This window comes from Perna viridis, chromosome 10 (genome assembly GCF_037379345.1).
Source record: "Perna viridis isolate PV_CMFRI_1.1 ecotype Kerala chromosome 10, ASM3737934v1, whole genome shotgun sequence".
NCBI lineage: Eukaryota > Metazoa > Mollusca > Bivalvia > Mytilida > Mytilidae > Perna > Perna viridis.
The window spans coordinates 35,264,925-35,287,612 of record NC_142454.1 but is presented as its reverse complement, the minus strand read 5'-3'; the positions used below and the strand labels follow the sequence as shown (position 1 = coordinate 35,287,612).

At 35.2% G+C, this 22,688-nt stretch overlaps 1 protein-coding gene across 2 annotated transcripts in view; it reads left to right on the top strand.

Moving 5' to 3' along the window:
- Positions 1-235: 235 nt before the first annotated feature.
- The window catches only part of LOC148605567 (sodium- and chloride-dependent glycine transporter 1-like), a 32,982-nt gene continuing 10,529 nt past the window's right edge, over positions 236-22,688 (top strand). The window contains exons 1-6 of one of the 2 annotated variants that reach the window (XM_088550301.1): positions 236-382; positions 5,130-5,250; positions 5,905-6,036; positions 8,132-8,356; positions 20,445-20,601; positions 20,933-21,071. In XM_088550301.1, the coding sequence (XP_088406427.1) occupies positions 368-382; positions 5,130-5,250; positions 5,905-6,036; positions 8,132-8,356; positions 20,445-20,601; positions 20,933-21,071 (789 nt within the window). In that variant the 5' untranslated portion in view covers positions 236-367. Of the gene's footprint in view, positions 383-5,129; positions 5,251-5,904; positions 6,037-7,124; positions 7,250-8,131; positions 8,357-20,444; positions 20,602-20,932; positions 21,072-22,688 lie in introns of those variants that run through there. The other variant, XM_088550302.1, reaches the window with a different exon arrangement.

The following is a 22,688-nucleotide window of genomic DNA, read 5'->3' as shown; positions in this document are numbered from 1 at the left end:
ATCACTTGAAGGTCCCTCATCTTTAGAAATCTCGTTTCCATTCTGGACGTGATTTATTTTTTTTCTGAACACTTATGTAAACATGATTGAAAAGTTCTATTGTCACCAATATGTACCGATTTTTTTTTCAATTCAAAATCTGTTTCCTTTATTATATATAAAGATAGTGTCAGTAAATAAACACGTTTTATTATGCCGCTTCAAGCTCTGCTACACAATGACATTAAGTTTTGTTGATACAATCTCAGTTCTACTTCTGTCGTAGATGTTTAAAGGGGTACATTCACCATAGAAATAAACACTACACGCCCTTTATTTATGGTAATGTTAAAATTACTGGAGTATGGCGTTAGTAGTGTAAAGGAAAATGGCGAACGATAAGGTAAGAATTTATAAGGAGACCGTTATACAGACTAACTTGCATGAACAATTAAGTATATACTAATACTCAACTAACCTTAAGTTTGTGTAAATAAAGTCTAGCTCCTCGCAAAAGGTTAATGAACATTGTCAATTTTTTTTTAAATTATGGCATGATTACGATAGTACACGTTCAGTTTATATAAGCGCAACTAACAATTCTAAAAATAAAAAAAAAACAAATAAAAACAAACACAAAGGCAAAAGAAACGGGAAAATTAATGTGTAAAACATTTTGAATTTGAACTTTGAATGTAGTCTGAAACGTCTTTATCTCTTGGTGTAGTTCAGCAGTTTCAGGTACATGCTATCAACTAAAGCATATGCATATTATAAAAATTGTGTAATTTTTCATCCATTTTAAAAACGTTTTCTCTGCTTTTTTGCTTAAACGTTTTTAAATAAACACAAATCCCATATAACAACATATCGCGAGAAAAAAAAATCTTGAAACAAGCAAGGAAACAGTATTACTCTTGGAATTAAATTCTTACATGTTTTATTTATTAGACTTAAACTGATTACCTAAGAATCAGGCACTCCCTACCCGAGTTCCGATTGGCATTAGACTTGCATATTTATATAACGTACTATGATATATGTTTTTGTATTATATAAAAAAATGGCACCCGTATCTATCTTTTAAGAACGACAGTCACTTTGCAACCGACAGATGGAATTAAATACCAACTTCAGTTCACTACGTGAACAGAAATATAATTCACCTAAGATACTAAATACGCAACGGAAATTTTCTATCATTGCAGTGTGAGCTGAAGCGGTTGACGTTCATAATCTATTCATAACTTATAACCTTGTAATATATTTCCCTTTTTTAGTAAACAAGGATAATCTACACCAACTTCAAGCAATTAAATGTTTGGACTTTAATGCTGGGTCACACTCTGCTGTGTTCTGTATTTCTTTAAAACCCGGCTTTCAATTTTTAATTACAGAGAAGGGAATTTTGACAGCTGGTTTTAATATAATCTTTAATACCAGCCTTAAGAAAGTTTGAATAGTGAAATGCTCCGTAAATTTATATATATAGCTCACTATTAAACTATAAAATAGTTTGAGATGGTGATTAAATATTAAATAAAACTGCTTTGTTTTAAATGTTATATACGTAGCCATAAAGAAATTCTTGTGCGGTCATTCATATTGTTAAGTGAATTTTCCATGTTGATTAGAGAGGAGAGGATTTTGTTTTACTTTTGGATAAGAAAAGTAGCAGGTCTATAGCAAGTAACATTTTGTTTTACATCAATGTGCAGATTGAACGTCATCTCAAATATTCTGAGATGAATATTGAGTGTACATGTGTGCTTCACTGAACAACACCAATGACAGAATTAATTTATGTAGAGACAGGTTACGATACATACTGACATAATTATGCTTCAGGTATACACAGTATGAATAAATGTGGTCTTGTTAATGAATGGAAATATCCATGTTATTGACGGCATGGCCCAAAGTATCGACTTGTCAGATTACTTCTTAAGCTTTTGCAGTTTAAGAAAAGCTTTTCACCACTACCCCCTTCCACACACCGTTTTTTTTAAATACAACTTTTAACATAAGAACATGACAGGAATTACTTGGCATTTGTTTTTATTGTGTTCGTTAGATACATTATATTTGGCTTTTCAAATTTCCTCATTTTTATTTTAACTTATTGAAGAATTTGGATAAGTTAACCAGGTTTTCTTCTGTAAAAAGTACAAGTACAACCTTGCCATTTGAATACGCCACTAAGTCGAATGGGTAGCCCCGTATAGAAAGTGTTTTGACCACGAAATTTGACTAAAATATGAACTGTCTGTTAAGTGTAAGTTTTGTAAGAATCAGGCGAAATGGGAAAAATCAGAAACATTCATGTCAAAACCCTACCGTTCTGACAATATAATTTCACTCAAGGATACATTTTGTATTTGAAAAGACTATTACTTGATCTATGCATAATTGGATTTGCTCAGAAATTTTTCAATAAAATATTAGAAAAAAAACACGATTTTGACAGAATGATCTGTCCTTGTGATGTTCATTTTCAGTGCATTTCAATGAAATTATAAGTCAATTTACCAAAGTGATATGGAAAATCTTATCTTTTTTTCCATGATTCTGATGGTGCAAATTGTCAAATTCAACTTATAAAATAATGCATTTTTTCCTACTTAAAACGGAAATGAATAATACCAGCAAAAACAAAAAAAAAACCCCCAAAAAACAAAACAAAAAACAAACAAATACAAAGCAAAACAAAAAACAAACAAAAAAAAAACAAAAAAAAACAAAAAACAAAAAAAAAACGCCTTAAGTAATGTAGTATCAGCAATACCAAATCTCTATTCATCAGTGTCCGTGCCAAATGTGACATATATATTTGAAGGACATACACACTTTGTCTCCAGAATCAAGAACGGGAAGTAAATAACAAATACAAACACAAACAAAACCTAAAGAAATTAGACAATACATGTGTAAAACACACCTAAAGTAAATAACCCTACCTAGTTATATATTTTAGCAAATAGGCAGAATAAATGCCCGTTTGTTGACTGTTTGCTTCCGAGCTAGTTCGAAAAGTAGTCAATTGATCTACTGGCCATTTCCCGAGAATTACAAAATTATTGTCTGCTACTGTCAGAAATACATAAATCGGGTCTTTTTTCGTGAGAAAAAAAATACACATCTTTTTTAGCTCGCTTAGCCGTAGGCTACGTGAGCTTTTTGCCATCACTTGGCGCCAGTCGTCGTTGTCATCGTTAATTATTCTTCAAACGTCTTCTCATCTCAAACTACTGAATGGATTTTGATGAATTTAGCGTGGGTGTTCCTCATGGTATCCTGCACAAAGTTTATGCTTCGATTTTTGATCCGTCGAAAAACACGGCCACTATTACTAAAAATAGAACACAATGGTCAGACAGCAGTTTTTCTCATAGATATCCAAGATCGTTAGGTTTAACCATTCTGACATAAGGCAAAAGTGTTTAGAAAGGTCTGTCTATGGTCTATTTTAGTGAAAACCTGTTGCCCCATGTTAGAGTTATTGCCCTTGTGGACGTGTTGTGCTGTTTTTGATGTTATCACTTTCAAAAATATTCTCCTCAGAAACTACTGTACAGAATTGTTCACCATCAATTACTGACCTATGACAAAACTTTAAAAAAAATTATTCGTTGCCATGGTCCCTTAAATAGATTTTTTTGTCGATTTTCATGTGTAACACTTCGAATATCTTTTCCAAAACCATGCAAGAAAATTCAGTGAAATTTGGCATATTTTGTTTTAAGGGTATCCTGCACAAACTAATCATTTACAATTTTTCATCGGTCGAAAAGAATGGCCGTCGTTACTAAAAATAGGATATTGGAGTCCAAATGCTTTTTTTGCAGTTTTGTCTTCAACTACAGAAGAATAATCAAGATGAAAGCTATTCATAGAGATAAACATGATATTCTGAGTTGACTGGAAGTATTTATTTTATCGGCCATTTCCAAATTGACTGCCATTTTGAGACCATTTTTACTACTGAATTGCATTGATTCCAATGATTTTTGGTTTCTTCAGGTAACATTGTGTCCTGAGTTGAATGCAATCGTAATTAATCGGCCATTTCGTTGCACGAAAAAATGACTTTTTTGTTTTGTGTAACCATAAAGACTGGGGAGTTCCGATTGAAGTTGAATGGTGATTACGAAAGTTTGTCCTTAGCGGCCATTTTCCCATAAATGTTTATACTTGCATTTGTTTCAACTTTATTTGGTTTAAATAGTAAATATGGTTTCTTAAATTGAATGGTGAAGATGAAAATGTAGTATAGCCATGGTTAAACGTCATTTTATGTTTTTTTCATTAAATGTTTACTGGGCTAATGCCCCCCCCCTCATATCGGGTGAAATAACGGGTCATAAGGGGACCCATGCCCAATTTTTTTACAGAGGTTTTAAAAACTGAAGGCATTTCCAACATTTAACAGTGCTTTGGGCACTCAATTGAACTTGCAGCATTCATCGATATATGCTCTTTTCAGTAATTTTTTTGTCAATTTGAAACATGGTAACGAAGCAGGATACCTTTACTTTCTTAGTTAATGGGGCATGGTTTGCCAGGAGAGCGATTCAGGCTCTTCGAGAGCATCTGGTTTTTAAAATCCGCGATAAAGTTGTTCACCACACTATGATCCTAAGCAATTTGATGGATTGATGCCTACCAGGAAATGTCATACAATCTGTCTTTGGGATGAAAGGAAACCACTATTATTTTCTTTTAAAAGTAAACAAGTCTGGCTATGCCGACACATTCTATTATAATTTTCACCTTTAATACTTCAGTTACTTTTAACATTTTTCATACGAGATGGATTTGTTCATGTTTGAGACTGAGGCTTCATTCCGTGTATTGTACATGGCAGAATTTTTCGGCGATGGATTTGACTCCATATTTCGATAGTTTTGGTTTTGAATGCTTGTTGTGTACGATAAATGTTTGGTTCAAGATATTCCTCTATATTAAATTATAATGCTTCTGATAAGAGCACATGCACAGGATATCGGAATATCTGATTATTGTTTGTATTCCATAAAAAAAATGTTTAAAGCTAACATACATCATACTTAAATCATGATCCATTCTTAAATTCTATGAAAGATTTTCTTGTAAACGTTTTGAAAAACAGTTCATCATTTTATTATCCATAGGAAGTGATTGAAAGAGGAAATTGGTCTGGGCGCTTAGACTTTCTCCTCTCCTGCATTGGATATGCTGTAGGTGTGGGGAATGTCTGGAGATTCCCCTACTTGTGCTTCAGAAATGGAGGCGGTAAGAATATAATTTAAAAAAAATAAGATAAAAAAGCAATGTTTCGCACTGTCGGATCCTGTTAGAATGGACGATTGTATGTCCAAATAAGTTTTTAAAATGCCCCAAAGGCCCTTTTAATTTATTTTTAACAGTGTGCACCCAAAATAAACCACACCATTCTTTCAAGAGTAATCATGGGAACCAAGGTTATAGCGGTAATCAAAAGAATGTAACACGGGGATGAAGACCAGACATGGAAAACAGACGTATACAACAAATAACTTAAAGTAACTACAATCATACATACAAAATAACAAAAACAAATGAGCAACTCGGACTCTACTAAAAACTGGGAGCATGAACCAGGTGCACCGGTAGGGTAACACTGTTACGTTGTTAGCTATAACAGTCATAACATTTCTGCAGCACAATGTATCAAGGTTGGTTATAACTTCTTTGACGCAATTGTTACAGTATTCTTCGGTTGGAAAAAAAAATGCTGTCAAGTCACTATTTTGGGGGTTGACTACTGTGATTTACCTGCTTATTGTTATATTCCCCTTTATTTTTCCTCCGTATACTTATATAAACAGCTTTTAGAATAAATTGATGCGCTACAAAATGTCTTTGTACATTATTTCTGTTTATAACTATTTTGTTTGTTTTTGACAGGTGCTTTCCTTATCCCATATGCTATTATGCTGTTTATTGCCGGCATACCATTATTTTTTCTTGAGTTGTCGTTCGGACAATTTTCATCCCAAGGACCAATTACAGCGTGGGCAGTTAATCCTATGTTCATGGGTGAGTTTTGTCTGTTTTATTTTTATACACAGTGATGAATCTTTTGTAATTTGTGGATTACTTTTCTAAGCCGTGAAATATTTTAGATCCCGGTAGAACGGACTATCGAATGCTATTCCTAAGTATGTAAAAGGGGGCGGGCTTTAAAGGCTTTTATTGGCCAAAATTAATCATGAAGATATAATGGCTTCCGAAAATTCTGTCATTAAAAGGAGACAATAATTGTTTGGAGTTCTGGCAATATTAGGTGTAAACACCTAATATACATGTACAACAGTGGTTGTCGTTTTTTTATGTTTATTGTTATCCGTTTTAGGTTTTTCCCTATAGATTAGGTCGATTTTGGTCTTATATGAATAGTTTCACTTCATTTATTTGGTTCATGGTATTTTACAGCTTGTATTATGGTATGGGTCTTGTCCGTCTTTCAAGAGCGTATGGTGACCTGTAGAACTGTATTTTTTGTTGCTTGGCTTCTGGTAGATGACTGTCTCACTGGCAATCATATCGCATCTCCTGTTACCATGGATAAAAGCCAAAAACCGTCTTATTCTTAATTTTGATATATATTACTGCTTTAGACCATTTTTATGTTATAACAACACAGTTGGTATTTTTAGGCCATATTCATAGTCCCTACTCCTATTATTGAAAATAAAGTAGGTGAGTTAGTGGTAATTCAGGAAGTTGGTATGAGGTATGCTGGTTAGACTACCACTACTGTTTATTTTATATTCGAAAAAAGCCCCTACTTGAAAGTACATTAGTTAATATTTCTGTTTCCACATGAGTATACTGAACTTGCTGACAATTTGTTATGCATCATTCATATACATGAGAAAAAGTTGATGTGTTTATAAAATGAGTAACTTTTTATTCGGTCTATTTTTTTTTAAATATATGTGTATTAGTTGTGGTCTAATAGAGATGTTTTACCTTAAACCTTTAAAATATTATTGGCTAACGTTTTGTATCTGCCTTTATTGAGTTTTTAAAAACCTTTTCTATTTAGTCACCACAAATGGGTATTTCCATTAGTTAGTTTATGTCGATTACTTATATGTAGACGCTTAGATTTGGTTAGTACATGGCACGGGATGGCACGATAAGGTATGAGAATCGTGCAAGGAAGCCTTTCCTCCGGTAGCTAAGAGTTGTTGGTTGTGAAGATGTGATTGGTTGAGCGTTAAGTACAAAATTAATGGGGGTGGAGGTAAATTTTAAAAACTTTTTTTATGAGTTTTAAAACAGTTTAATTGACCAGAAATATTTCAGTGGCCATAAACAATATCTTTAGTACTGACGATAGGTCTTTTCAATTTGATTTTAAACATTATTTTTTGTCATATTTCCCAAACTGTATTTGGGATAAAATTGGAATTTTCAGAATGAAAAGAGACAAGAATTTTATGACAAATTTTCATAACTAACTTGCTTACTGAGTATTGTCTTTACAGCTGATATTTTATTTTTTATTTCATGATAGTTTTTTTTGTATGAGGATATCATAAAAACCTTTTAAGAATGCTGAATTAAGTAACAATCTACCTAGAATTCAGACACTGCAAATGGTGAAGTGATTCATGGTATAGAAAAACCCACAAAACAAACGATGTTTTTTTTTTCAGTCTACATACGCAATATTTTCACAATACGATAATGTTTTTTTGTATTCAGACATGTACTTTTGAGAAAATCATCAGTCATTGCCTTCCACTAAAATCAACCAAATCAAGCAAAATCATGAACGAAAACTCTTACGAAATGTGAATTTCATGTACAATCAATATTGATCTTAAAAGCGCAACAAGAGAATGAAAAACTAAGACTGGTTATATGATCAGTTACTGTTTCTTTACAAGAAATAAAATTGAATTCAGTAGGTTTTTGACATCTTGAATTAATACTCCTCAAAATTGTTGATATTTTGTTATATTTGCAACTGTTGTAATTTGAACTATTATTATTATGGATAGTTGTAACTTCAAATGCTTTTTAATCAGACATTTTACGATCATACTTAGTTGTGTTCAATAAATCATTTTATTCTAATGAATGTGTCTAGTTCTGAAGACTGAGATGTATATGATTTCAGGTGTTGGAATTGGTATGCTTATTATTAGTGGTATAGTGTCGGTATACTACAACATACTCATCATGTACGCCATATACTACATGATGGTTTCCTTTATCTCATTGGATACCAAGTTACCATGGCATTCATGTGACCCAGAGTGGGCCACGTCTCTCTGTCGTCAGGACCCTTATCCTGATTTCAAGTCTATGACAAATGCCAGTGAAATCCAGTACGAAGCTTTACGTGAGTATACAGATAACTAAACAAAGAATATTTGTTACTGACAGTTCTGTTAATTTTGTTTATTAAGCACAGACCATTTTTATCTATAGGGGTAACTGGAATGTTATTTTGTGAGATAGAAAATGTTTTTGTTCAAGCACAAACACAAGGCTTCGAAGTCTTTCAGGGTCAAAGTCTTATTAAAGTTTTTGGCATTGAAAAATAAAACAAATGACGATTTTTAAGCCAAGTTTATTTTTAAAATAACTCCTGATCGAAAGAAACTTTTTTGACTGATTTAGAATTTTATCAGGAATGCTGTTTTAAGATGTCCGTATGTAGCAGCAAGAGTATTGTTGCGGTCAATAAAGGTCCATGAAGCTTCAAAGTTCAATTATTTATTATCGCAAACAATTACAAATCACAATACACATGCTGTTGAACGCAGTCGCAGGTACATGTACAAAGGTACAAAGTTACGTAAAACCTGAAAAGATCAAAGAGACATTGTTTACAAACCTAGTAAATACATGAAATATATTAAAACTTATCAAAATAGAAATGATTGACTTGATAGATTGATGTAGAAATGACTAAATTACCTCTTTGGGCCATTTATGATGCCTCGTTGACTGACGTGACTATTGTGTTTTTGATGTGTAAATATTTAGCGTTGAGAAAATACAGGCCGCGCATCGTGACAGTTACATGGCTCCTCAAAATTAGTTAACTAATTTTCCTCAAGACACAAAATCGTACCCAATATCAAACTCTATCAATTCAAAAATTTCGAAGAAATAGGTAAGACAACAATATACTAGTACTCTCGACTAAAAATTCTTATAGGAAATAAACAAGTTTAAATGATTCACAAATCAAAATTTAACCCTAAAAGCAAGTCTCATTCTAACTCTTATAATCTCAAAATTCACAATAAATCAATGCACAGTTTCTGAGTCCACAAATTTAGCTCCTCGGCTGGGAATCATCCTCGGTTTCGTGAAGGAGAACCAGTTTGTGTATCGGTCTTTCAAGTTCTGATAATTTGAATTTACGAGCACCTTTGCGATCCAACTTTGGTGTACCGACCATCAGTTTGACTTTACGAACCAACCTGTCTTCGTCCTTATAAACCTCATATACTCGACCGCCTCCCCACATGTTCCTTGGTAGGTTATCATCTTTTATCAAAACGATGTCTCTGACTCGTAAATTTCGTTTTGCTGCGATCCACTTTTGTCGAGATTGGTTGTTTGCCAAGAATTCTTTGCGCCACCGGTTCCAGAATTCATTTGCTATGAATTGAACTCGTCTCCACCTCTTTTTAGAATAAATATCGTCTCTCATGAATTCACCCGGTGAAGGCAATACAATGTTCGTTTTCATTGTCAGTATATGGTTCGGTGTCAGGGGTTCCAAAGAGAGTGGATCGTTCAAATGTTCTACGGTAAGTGGACGGCTATTCACAATAGTTGTAGTTTCGGCCATTAAAGTTCTCAGAGATTCGTCGTCTAACTGTGTTCCAAGCTTTGCTAAGAGTGTAGGGAGAATATTTCGCACTGTACGTATTTGTCTCTCCCAGATTCCGCCCATGTGGCTAGCCGACGGAACATTCATTTTGAATTCTACGAAATCACAATTACCGCAAACAAGATACTGACGTATTTGATCATTTGATCAAAGTCTAATTCTGATAGGGAATTTCTAAATTCTGTTTCAGAACCAATGATTTTCGTTCCTCGATCGCATCTGATATGTCGCACAGGTCCGCGCAATGAAATGAACCTTCGCAAAGCGTTTATGAAGGAGGAAGTGTCTAAAGAGTTGGCGGTCTCTAGGTGGATACCGCATGACGCTAAACATGTGAATAATACTCCGTAGCGCTTCAGCACCTTTCGAGATTCTTTGATATGCCAAGGACCGAAAAGTTCAACTCCGCAATAGGTGAATGGCAATACGTCCTCGAGTCGATCGGAAGGCAAATCTGCCATTTTCTGTATTTGTGTCTGACCTCGCAGTTTTCGGCACATTACACACTTAGACAAAAGAGACGATACGACAGAACTACATCCAAAAATCCAAAAGCCGTGAGATCGAATTATGTTTGTAGTAATTCCACGTCCTTGGTGTTGTAATTGTTCGTGGTAATGGCGAACGATAAGGTCTGTGATATGAGAACGTTTAGGTAGGATAACTGGATGCTTCAAGTTTGAACTGAGATCAGCGCGTTGTATACGGCCACCAACGCGTATTATTCCTTCTAAGTCTATACAGTGATAACATTACTTTCATAACACCGTTTCGCACCCTAGCAGAATCGTTATCACTAAACTCTCCATTTGAACGCAATGATCGCAATGTCTGAATTTCGTCTTTGAAAGCAATTCTTTGAATTTGTTTTACAATTTCAATCTCCGCTCGTTGTAAGTCATTCACATTTATCACACTACATGCAACTTTCGGACGTTTCGCTAACAATTTATCTTTCAGATTTAAACAAATTGCAATACAACGTTTGGCTCGGCTCCAACTCGAAAAATATTCTAAATGCTGAAGAATAGAACTAAAACTATCCTTCGAGGATGTATTGGTAGAAAATGCTTTGACCTTCTTAACTTCTGGATCGTGTAATAAAATGTCTGAAGTAAGGGTATTGTTCTTTTCAAAATCTATTTCCGTCTTCCATAAGAACTCTGGTCCCGAAAACCAATTCGACTGTTCTAATTCTATAGGCGATATCAGCTGGGTTGTCACGTGATGTTACATAGTTCCACTGAGAAGGGTCTGTTATATTTCGAATCTGTTGCACTCTGTTCGCAACAAAGACATGAAAGCGTTTAGAGTCATTTGCGATATACCCAAGCACTACGTTACTGTCGGTCCAGAAGTAATGAGAAACATTCGCATAGTCAAGCTCTTTGTGGAGTAGACTACAGATATTCACTGATGTCAAAGCCGCAGTGAGTTCTAGTCTAGGTATAGTAATGGCTTTTTACGGAACAACACGAGATTTCCCATAACTAATGCACAAAGAACTTGTTGGTGATTGTTAACAAATCTTACGTAGGAACACTGTCCATAGCCTGTTGAACTCGCATCAGAAAAGTGGTGAAGTTCTACTGCCTTTACTTCTCCAAAACCGACGTGTTTATGGCATCGATCAATGTTTAAGGATTCCAGATTTAGCAAATCTCGTTTCCACTTTTCCCATTTCATTTCGACGCTTTCCGGTAACGCAATATCCCAATCGACCTGAATCTTGCACATTTCCTGAAGCATTTGCTTGACGACGAGTATAACTGGCGAGATGACGCCTAAGGGATCATACACTGAACTAAGCATCGATAACATACCACGACGTGTCGATGGTTTGGTATTAAGCGATATTCTAAACTGAAAAGCGTCATTCTCGATACACCACTGAATTCCTAGAGTCCTTGTCGTCGGCAACGTTTCATACGAAAGGTTCAAATTCAACAGCGCAGTCCTTTTCCGGCATTTGAGATAATACTTCCTTCGAATTCGACAATAACTTGTGCAGTCTAATGCCCCTGTTACTACACATTTCAATTGTCCGTTTGATAAGCCTTATTGCTTCTTCGGCACTCGGGAGGGATTTTAATCCGTCGTCGACGTAGAAATCACGTCTAATGAAGTTAGCTATTTCTGGTCCGAAATCCGCTTCGTAATCATTGGACAGTTGTTTCAGCCCAAAGTTTGCACATCCGGGTGACGATATTGCACCGAATAGATGAACACTCATCCGATATTCCACTGGGTCACGAGTGATATCTCCGTTTTCGAACCAAAGAAATTTCAGGTAGTTTCGATATTCAACATTGACCTTAAATTGATGGAACATTTGTTCTATGTCACAAACTATTGCGATAGAGTCTTTACGAAATCGACTCAAGACGTTCAATGACTGTCCCATGAATCTAGCACTACAATCGAACACTACTCGCAGTTTACCAGGTTTTCGAGGGTGATAAATTCCGTGATGTGGAATGAACCATTGTTGACTGTTATTCTGACTTCGTTCGTTTTCTGGAACTCTTTCCGCGAAACCATTTCGAATTATATTGTTCATAAAATCCTGGTAATGATCGGCGTACGTTGCATCGTTACGGAATCTTTTCTTCAAATACGCTAGTCTTTGTGTGGCTATACATATGTTGTTCGGTAAATTGGGTGGGCCGTTTTTAAACGGTAGCGGCATTTCGTAATGCGAATCGATTACATGAATTCCTTCTTGCAATGTTGTAAGAAACTTCCTGTCGTCGTGTGAGATCGGTCTTGTGCAGTTCCCATGCTCAACAAAGTCCGTTTCGAATAGTCGGTTCAAATCGGAAGGATTCATAACCTCCTTTACCTTTGATCGTATTGACACTTTAAAACATTCGTTGGTGTCGAATAATTCCTGCGGTACTTCGAACGTCTGCACTCTGTGAGAGTGTCCAATCGTATCTAACTGATCTTCGCCGTTTCTAGTCGAGTTAACACATCCAACGATGCCCCATCCTAGGTCAGTTCTTTGACCATACGGACCATCCTTTGTCGCAGGTATTGCTTCTCTTGGGATAAGCGCACGTGAGCAGTTATATCCTATAAGTAACCCTATATCGCAGTTCTGTAACGGTAATAATTCGTCCGCAATACCGTGTAAGTGGTGCCAATTTCTAGCCATTTCGGGAGTTGGGATGTGTGATCTATTCGCAGGCATTATATTTCGCGTAAACGCCGTCGGTAGAGGAATCCGCAGTGAACTACCATATCCTCGCACAACTAGTCCTTTTACTTTGCGACTATCTACAACCTGGTTTTCTGCAAACATCGTAGATAACGACAATTTCACTTCCGTTCCGGTAAGACCTAATTTATTGCAAGTTTCGCTGAGAGTAAAAGTTGTATCTGATTGAGTGTCAAGTAAGGCATAAACAAATACTTCATCATTCAGAAAGTCTAAATGAGAGACGTATACGGGAATTATCATCGAACTTTTAGCACTTGATTCGATACTACTCATATGTACTGTTCCAGACTGAAACGATTCGGGTTTCGTGGTTACATTATCAACTGATGAATTGCCCGCCGACGTATTCGAGTTCATGGCGTTATGTTTGATCAAATCTCCGTGTAAAGACGTAGGGTGGCGTTTTTCGCAAATTTCACATATTTTACGTTGCGTGCATCGCTTTGGAACGTGACCAGATCCTAAGCATCCAAAACAAAGTTGATTGTTCTTTGCAAAGTCTTCCCTAGTCTCAATCGCCTTTGCACGAAATGTTCTACAAGCGTCGAGATCGTGATTCCACAGATCGCAATACAAACATTTTACTTTCTCTTTTAGTTTCGAAGCCGTTCGAGACATGTCCGTTGTGCTTTTATCGGAAGTGTCGGTCAACAAAGCACGTCCTTGAAACGTTCTAGTGTTGGGTCGTCGTTCATGACGTCTTTCTGGTGCTCTATGTCGGTCGCCGTTGTTGTTGATATGACTCTGAATGAAGTCTCCTTTCACTGATTGTAAGGATGTGACGGAATCACTCGCGATCTTAGCTTCTTACGATATGAACTCGACAAAGTTTTTATACGGCGGAAATTGTCTGTATTCTTCCTTATATTGGACGACGATTCTACTCCAACGAGTAACTAACCAATCTGGTAACTTTGTTAGCAATTTTCGGTTCTCGCGATCATCGTTCAGAATACTTAATGTTCCAATGATTTCCATCGCAATTTCGCACTGCTTAAGAAAGTCAGAAAATCTTAATAATGCTTTAGAGTCTCTCGGTACTAGGCCACTTTTCTAATTTATCACGGAAAGCGTTTCCGATAACAAACGAGTCGCCATATCTCTGATCAAGAAGGTCCTTTGTCTCTGTATACGCATTATCGGTAGGCAGTAGAAAGAAGTTTTCAATGACATTGCGAACTTGTTCTCCTAAGTATTTCCTCAAATAGTGTAAGCGTTCCGAATATGGAATTTGTTTTTGATCTATCAATATCTGAAACGCCGATTTCCAACTTGGATATTTCAATGGATCTCAAATACGGTCGGTTCCGGCGGTGGAAGACGGCTTAAATTCACTTGATCGGCGAACGATTTGGCTAGATCGTTTATCGTAGGGGAAGACGTATCACGATTGTCGACTTCAGAACGTATTCTATTGCTTGACACTGAATTGTCGCGCGGAACGTGACTATCAATTGTCGGTTTATTCATTTGGTCGTCTCGTAGAGGAATTCGCCGTGGTATGAATTCACTAACATTCGGATTATATGAAGCAGAGTTGGAAGTCGCGTCAAACGATTCTCGGTTGACAGTCATTTCTGGAAGCTGATTGAATGACACATTTGCAATTTTCGTAGCTGATTGCACGGTTCTTCGTGATACATATTCGAACTCGCTAGAGCGTGGATCATCTTGCATTCAATCCGCGGAACTATCTGTGACGTTAGGCGCTTCCTTGAATTTAACAGCACTCTCCAGAAATGGTCCTAAAACATCGGCTTTAGGCAACGATTTCGTAGCATTGTCTAACTCGGACGCGAGATCTTCTGTTCCGTCGATAATTTCTAGCTTCGCCTCGGCGATGTCTAGGTCTCTCATTGTCCGAATCTTATCTAACTGTAATTTCGCACTCTCTTCTGCGTTTAGATACTTAAGTTTCGTTTTGAGTTCGATTGCCTTAGAGGCCGTTTCGGATCTTATGGAATGACGTGAATAATGTGAGGATTTCCCTGATCCGACTCGAGATGACCTACGCGTCGTTCCTGACGATGCTTCCGATCATCCTCTAGCTACAAAACGTTCGAATCTCACCATTGCGTTACGTTTAAAGGATTTGTTTGTTTGTTTGTCGGACGTTAAACCCCAACAAACAAACAAACAAATCCTTTAAATCCTTTAAATACAGTCCATTTATCAATGTATTTTGGATCTTCTATTGTACTATTGCTTTTGGTATTCTTGGCTGTACACGTACGTTTATGTCTTCAAATTCTTCAAAATACTTTACACTTAAATTAGCATTTCTTACAAAACATTAATTCCACTGAGAATCCCGGATTATGAATATTTGATGAATTTTCAAAGCACGAGTGGAACCACAAATTAAAATTTACCGTAGGTTTGGAGATGCATGAAGTAGAAATGAATCCCGCAGACTGGGGGTAGTTGAACAAGGGCCTAATCTAAAGGGAGAAATGAGCAACAGACTTCTCCTTATTTGTGCTTACTTTGATGTGGATTTTTTTGTAATAAATTAAAACTAAAATTTGTCCTTGCCACTGTTATCTAAATTAGGCCTGTTTTTAACTCGTCGAAACTGTGCACATATTTACAAGAAATAATTACCTTTCTTTAGAAATTTTTCAATTCAAATAAGGAACACAGACTTGTTCTAAACACTGTTATGCGGTTTAAAAATCTTTAAACTAAAAACAACTTTGTACCTCATAGACTTGAACAATTTAAGATTCCAATTAAGTTGGAAAGTCAATGATATAGAGGTGTGGTGAATACAGGGAATATGATGTCTTTATCGCAAATGCACCTTAAGTATAAATAAATCTTTTTTCCTCTCCAAAAACAAAGAAGTTACTAGTAAAACCATACCCCATGACTACCACTTTTTATGATGAATCACTATTGTGCTTTGGCTGAGTGTTTTATACCTGTCTGCCTTCAATAATATATATGCATTTCTTTCATTTTTTTTCTGCATAATTGTTTCACAAATATGTGTAAGATTACAATACAAGTAACTTCTATGTTTTATAAATATATAAGACTTAGTGCTAAGAAACCAGGCTTCATGTTTGTATAGTTTTTTTTTTTATTAAGAGGTGCTTTCTTCTCACTTTATCTAGTGAAACTTTTAAGTGATAACCACTAAGAAGAAATCAAGGGGAAAAATCATAATGTCTGATATATGCAAAATGTTACAATGTAAATTCATGAAAATATACACGTATTTTTACCAAATGATATGTAGAAACCTCCTCTTGTTGGGAAATATTGTAACATGTACATGAAATTTTGTACAAAGCCTGCAAAAATAAAGGTTGGGTGGTTATAACAGTGCCACGTTTTTACTGGTTTTTGAACCACTTGGTCAATATTCCCACAGTGGATAATGCTGGTCAATCAGCAGCGGATCCAAGGGGGGAGGCGGGCCCCCGCTTAGAAAATTGAAAATTGCAATTTTTAAAAATTTTGCGTGTTAATCATGAGAAGTATGATACAAAAGTAATCCAACAAATTAGTTATTAAGTATGATTTCTTGATACTCAGCGGTGTACATGCTACATGTATGTATGTATGTATGTGTGCATGTGTGTTTACTTTTTTTATTTTATTTATGTACATGTACATGTAGTACTTAACATACATGTACAAAGTGCATTTTATGTACAGAAGGTAAATTCCTGGGATCAAATTAAACACACATGAAATTTTCCAATTAAAAGGAGGGGTACCAACCCCATTCACCCTCCCATGGATCCGCCACTGTAATCTATACTTACAACACAAAAAGTGTACATTGCAGCTCCGAAAATCCATCATTAGAAGCTCCCCACACCCTTATTAATAGGGCCAGGTCGAGAGAAATAAACTGGCAAATCTCGATTGAGCTTTCCTCTATGCGAATGTTCGGGTCAATTTAACAAAATAGTCCAGCTCTCTGCGTCAAAATTTAAATAGTTAATATCATATAATCATTGAAATATGTAGTTCAACACAGTCATATTAAATGTCTTTAATAAATGTTATACGCCCATGTACGTACGTAAAGTAAACATCGTATTTTTACATGGAGTATGATCGGTGGCGGAACGATATTTTTACGTAAACTTTCAAAGAGAATAACCCGCGTAGTGTTATTTTGGTAGTTATATGTAGAGATGTTTACTATGGTTACGTAATTTGGTTGCCGACGTTGTCTAAGTCAAGTTCAGTCTATAAATAGACTTCCTTCACAAAAAGCGTTGCCATATTTAAACAAATGAATGGTTCTTGGATAAATATAGCTGTCAATTCAGTTTTTGAAATGAATACAATACATTTTTTCACTGATTTAAGGCGGGGTAAATACATAAATTTGACATGTCTAGATATGATCAATGCTTTGATTTTTTAACTGACAATATCTATATTGGATTCGATAATGCTCTTTACAGAAGGTTGTTGTTATTCCAGTCCACTGATTGTACTCCTGTCATAGCCGGTTTCCTTATTGTAGCTAATCATTGTTCATTGATTCAGTCTTTAAGGATCCTACAATAAATGATCTTTTGCATGAATTCAACAATGCTTTTAGATATCTTGATGATATTTCGGCCGTAAATAATCCTAACTTCGAAAACTATATTCCCAGAAGAACTGAAGTTGACATAACTTCCAAACATTTCTTTTCACTGTTACAAAACTCGGTTACGAAAATATGATAAAACTTGCAGGTACTTAATAAAAAATGTGTTTTTCCAGCAATTCAGTATATAAAGCACATTCTTTCAAACAAAATTCGATGGGTTTATCAAATAGATTTATACCTAAAGAACACGATTTTCATATTATTGTTTCTTCGAACGATGTTTTCACAAATAGTGATGTTCGACTCCTAATTGCGCCTTTACTTAAAAACTTAAAAACTGAATCCCGTTTAGCTCTTGCCATCGCTTGGCGTCCGTCGTCGTTAACAATTTCTTCAAACATCTTCTCCTTTGAAACACTGCATAGATTTTGATGAAAGTTAAAATGATTGTTCCCTAGAGTATCTTGCACAAAACGATCGTTCGAATTTTTGATCTCTTAAAAACATGACCACCATTACAAAAATAGAATATAGGGGTCAGACAGCATATTTTTTTTGCATATATCTCCAAAACGTTAAGTTTAACCAAATTCTGACATGGTTAAAAGTATTCAGCATGAAGATTTTTTGACATTTTTGATGTTGATAATTTAAAAATCTTCTCCTAAGAATCTATTGTACGGAATTACTGTATTTTTAGGGATTTTTGGTTGGTGAAAAAATATATCCGCTGTTACTAAAAATAGAACATAAGGTTCAAAATACAGTTTTTTTTTTGGCAAATTACTCAAAAACTGTTGAATTGGGCAAAACTCTGATGGAGAGTAATATTGTCCACCATCAGAAGAAGGACCTTCGCCGGAATCTAAATGATTTGTTGGCTGTTGTAGGATTTATGACCCCTAAACAGATTTTTTGCCGTTGTTCGCGTATACAACTCTCTTAGAAATCGATGGTATAGAAAAACTATTGACCAAACTTTACGACAAACGTGATGACTTTTCATTCAGAATTATCAACTTTCCTTTCATCTGTGGCAATATCCCTTCGGCTCCTGCGTATGGAGTGTTCATATCACAACTCATACGTTATGCCAGAGCCTGCCGAAACTACGCATACTTTTTGTATCGCGCTAGAACTCTAACAAATAGGCTTCTACAACAGGGTTATGTTGCTCCAAGATTGAAGTCATCACTACAGAAGTTTTATGGTCGTCATCATAAATTCGTGGATCGTTATGGTGTATCCATCAGCACCATGAAAACTAATTTATTCAACGGATCATAGTTTTCCTTTCCTCGTTTGTCTACCCCGGACTTGACTTTTTATGAGCAACTCGGCGGGTGTTTCTCGAAAAGCAGAGGACGCTTACCCTATCGGTGCACCTGGTCCATGCTCCTAGTTTTTAGTGGAGTCCGAGTTGCTCATTTACTTTTGTTACTTTGTATGTATGATTTTAGTTACTTTATGTTCTTTGTTGTGTATGTCTGTTGTCCATGTCTGGTCTTTGTCCCTGGAATACATTCTTTTGATTACGGCTATTACTTTGGTTCCCTTGATTACTCTTTCTCTGAAACCTATTGCAACAAAATTTGATATTAGTTGACATGTAGGGGTTCCTCTACAAACTGATCATTTAAAATTTTCATCGGTCAAAAAACATGGCCGTCGTTACTAAAAATATAACATAGGGATCAAAATGTTTTTTTGCAATTTATTCCTCAACTATAGAAGAATTATGAAAATGGAAGCTACTCATAAGATAAACATGATACACTGAGTTGACCGCACGGCAGTATTGAAATCATTTTTAGGCGGCCATAATCAGAATGGCTGCCTTTTGTGACCATTTTCACAGGTTGCAGACATTCCACTGATTTTTGTTTTCTTTAGGAAACTAAGTGTTTAAAGTTGAATGGTGATGACGAAAGATCGTTATCGGCGTCCATTACATACACATACTTTTACACTTACTTTCAATTCAACGATAATTGGTTTATGTAGTAAACATGATCTCCTGATATGATTGGCGATGATGACAGTTTTGGATAGCCGTGGTTCAACTTCATTTTATGTTCTTTTTCAGCAAATCTATACTGGGTTAGTGCCTCTCAGACCTGGTTGAATAACAGGGCATAGGGAGACCCCTGTTCACGTTTTTTCAACATTTTACAGTGCCTTAGATGCTCTTTTGAACTTACAGCATTCCTCAATTTATGTCTTTTTTTTCAGCGATTTGTTTTTTTTTTTTTGTCAAACATGGTAACAAATCATAATACCGTTACTTACTTAGTTAATATAGCTTGGTTTGCAGGGTGGGCGAATCAGACTCTTCCAGAGCACTAACCATTTTCATCGATAGGGGGAATCGGAATGTTATTTTGTGAGTTGTGTCTCGACAAAGACTCGAATTTTCTCGTGGTTCTAACCTTCATGATCCGTATATTAGTTATATGTCAAGTCATTGCACTGTTATTGTCTATATAACTCTGTCTCAATATTGTTGTGTATTCCATTTGACAATCTATCTTTTATCATCTTATATCTTACTTATTTTGTATTTGATGCGTATCACCATATCCATTCTTGTTTCAATTATTGAAATATAACGCACTCACGATGACTCCAACCACAAGGAAATCTGTAATGTCTTGAAATAAAAACCAACAATTTACAGATTTTTTGTTACGTTTTAATCGAAAGCATTCACGTCACTTTCGAACTGTTGTATCATATTTTTTTTACTACACTGCACCAAAATAACGAATAATGAAAGCATTTTATCTTAACAGGGTTGAAAGATACAAACTGTTTAAATAAACTGCTTCCAAATTTATCCGTCACTGGAATTACTCTCTCAACATACATGGATATTCCAAATGATGTTCTGATACATAACACAACCTCGTGTAATTTGGATTTGAAAGTACCGAGCGAGGAATTTTGGGAGTAAGTTGAATTGTATCAAAAATATATTTCCATTTTACAATTCCAACATCAAATAATGAATGAATTGGTCTGATACTAAAAGTTCAAAACTTTGCACATAAATTTAACTGAAAATGCTTAAACATTTCTTTTTAAGCGATTTCAAAAGATAGCAATTTTAGATGCATCAATAATTTGTTTTTATTTAATACAACATTTCTAATTCATGTAATCATTGTGATAGTACGTGTAGATATAACGTCTGGATGCAATTGGCATCAAGCACTGCACAGTGTAATGTTCTGACATAAAATAAACTAATCAACTAGCTATTCGTATCTTGTCATATCAGGAGGTATGTTCTGCGACTTCACGAATCTGGTGGTTTAGATGACCTTGGCGGTGTAAGCTTAAAGCTTGTTATATGCCTCACTCTGGCTTGGGCGGTTATCTTTTTCTGTATCATTAAAGGAGTCAAGTCCTCTGGCAAAGTAAGTTTATGTACAATGATAATAGGATGATTAATTGGAAAGAGTGAATAACCAAAATATTATCGCGAGTGCCGAAGAACGCTTAGATTTAACGAAATTCAATGCGGAACTTGTTCTGTGCAAGAGTGAAATCCTCAAGCGTTCTTGGCACGAGTAATCATTTTTTTTTGTTATTCACGATAACTATGCAATTGATTATCTATTTTATTATATAGATTGTCTTTATAATTTAATCGATATGGACAACATGAATTTTAAATTCTGTGATTGGCGAATTGAAAGTTGTGACGTTTTGGCGGGAGAAATTCTGAGAGTGAAATTACCTAATTTATTTCACAGTGTGAATTATTAAAATTAATTCCACTGGAAACAAATCACTGCTATTTATATAATAAAATGTTTTTACTAAGAAGTCTTTTGGAAAAGTAAGTTGGTGTACATAATAAACGAGACATTTAAAATTTTGCAAAGTAAGTTGGTATGAAATAAAGTGTTTTGATAAACAGATCTTCTTGCTGAGTAAGTTGGTGTACATAATTAACAAGACATTTTTGATGTCCTTTTTCACTGAGAACCAGAGCAACCCTACTTACCTAATATCTAACTGAAGGCCATTTATGAGAATGACGAAATCAGAACAAAGTTATAAAACAGAAAAATGTTACAAACAGGGAGACTTCAATATTAAAACATTATAACTAAGCTCCCTATTACAAATACTAAATTGTGGTACAAAAAGTGTGGCACTTAAAAACGGCCACATATAAGTAACAAGATATTGAACATTAAAAAGGGGGAGGTTTGGGGTGGAGGAGAGTCAATTCAATGCTGAGGAAAAAAATGCGTGACCTTTTCGCAATAATAGTGAGAAATTAATGACATCATCTCGTAGATGATGGTCAACTAAGTATTGTTAATTTATAATTTTAGTATTTTTCCAAGTTTTCTTATTGAAAGTATTTTTAAGCAATAAAAATGCCTTTCCAATACTTACAGATGAATAATAAATTCCCCAAAAGCACGTCACAACACATATATATCTAAAAATAGAACTCACCATCCCTCCCCAGAGAACACTGCATACATATTATTCCCTTCTCAACAATTAATTACCATAAATTACCATACATGTAGTTCCCCTCCCTTAAATACCAATATAATCAGACAACATAAATTATTTTATTTAACAATAAAATGTGATATATTACCTGGCAAAGTAGGTTATTGTACATAGTTAATAAGACTAATATCATCTGGCAAAGTAAGTTTTTAGACATAATATACAAGACATACTAGTATATCATATGGCAAAGTAAGTTGGTTGGTGCACAATCAAGTGTTTAGATTAACAAGTCTTCTGGCAAAGTAAATTGTTATACATAATTAACAAGGCATACTAGTATATCATATGGAAAAGTAAGTTGGTGCATAATCAAGTGTTAAAATTAACAAGTCTTCATGCAACGTAAGTTGCTGTACAAAATTAACAAGATATATATCATCTGGCAAAGTAAGTAGCTGTACAAAATTGACAAGGAATAAATCAACTGGCAAAGTAAGTTGCTGTACATAGTTAACAAGATATACATCAACTGGCAAAGTAAGTTGCTGTACATA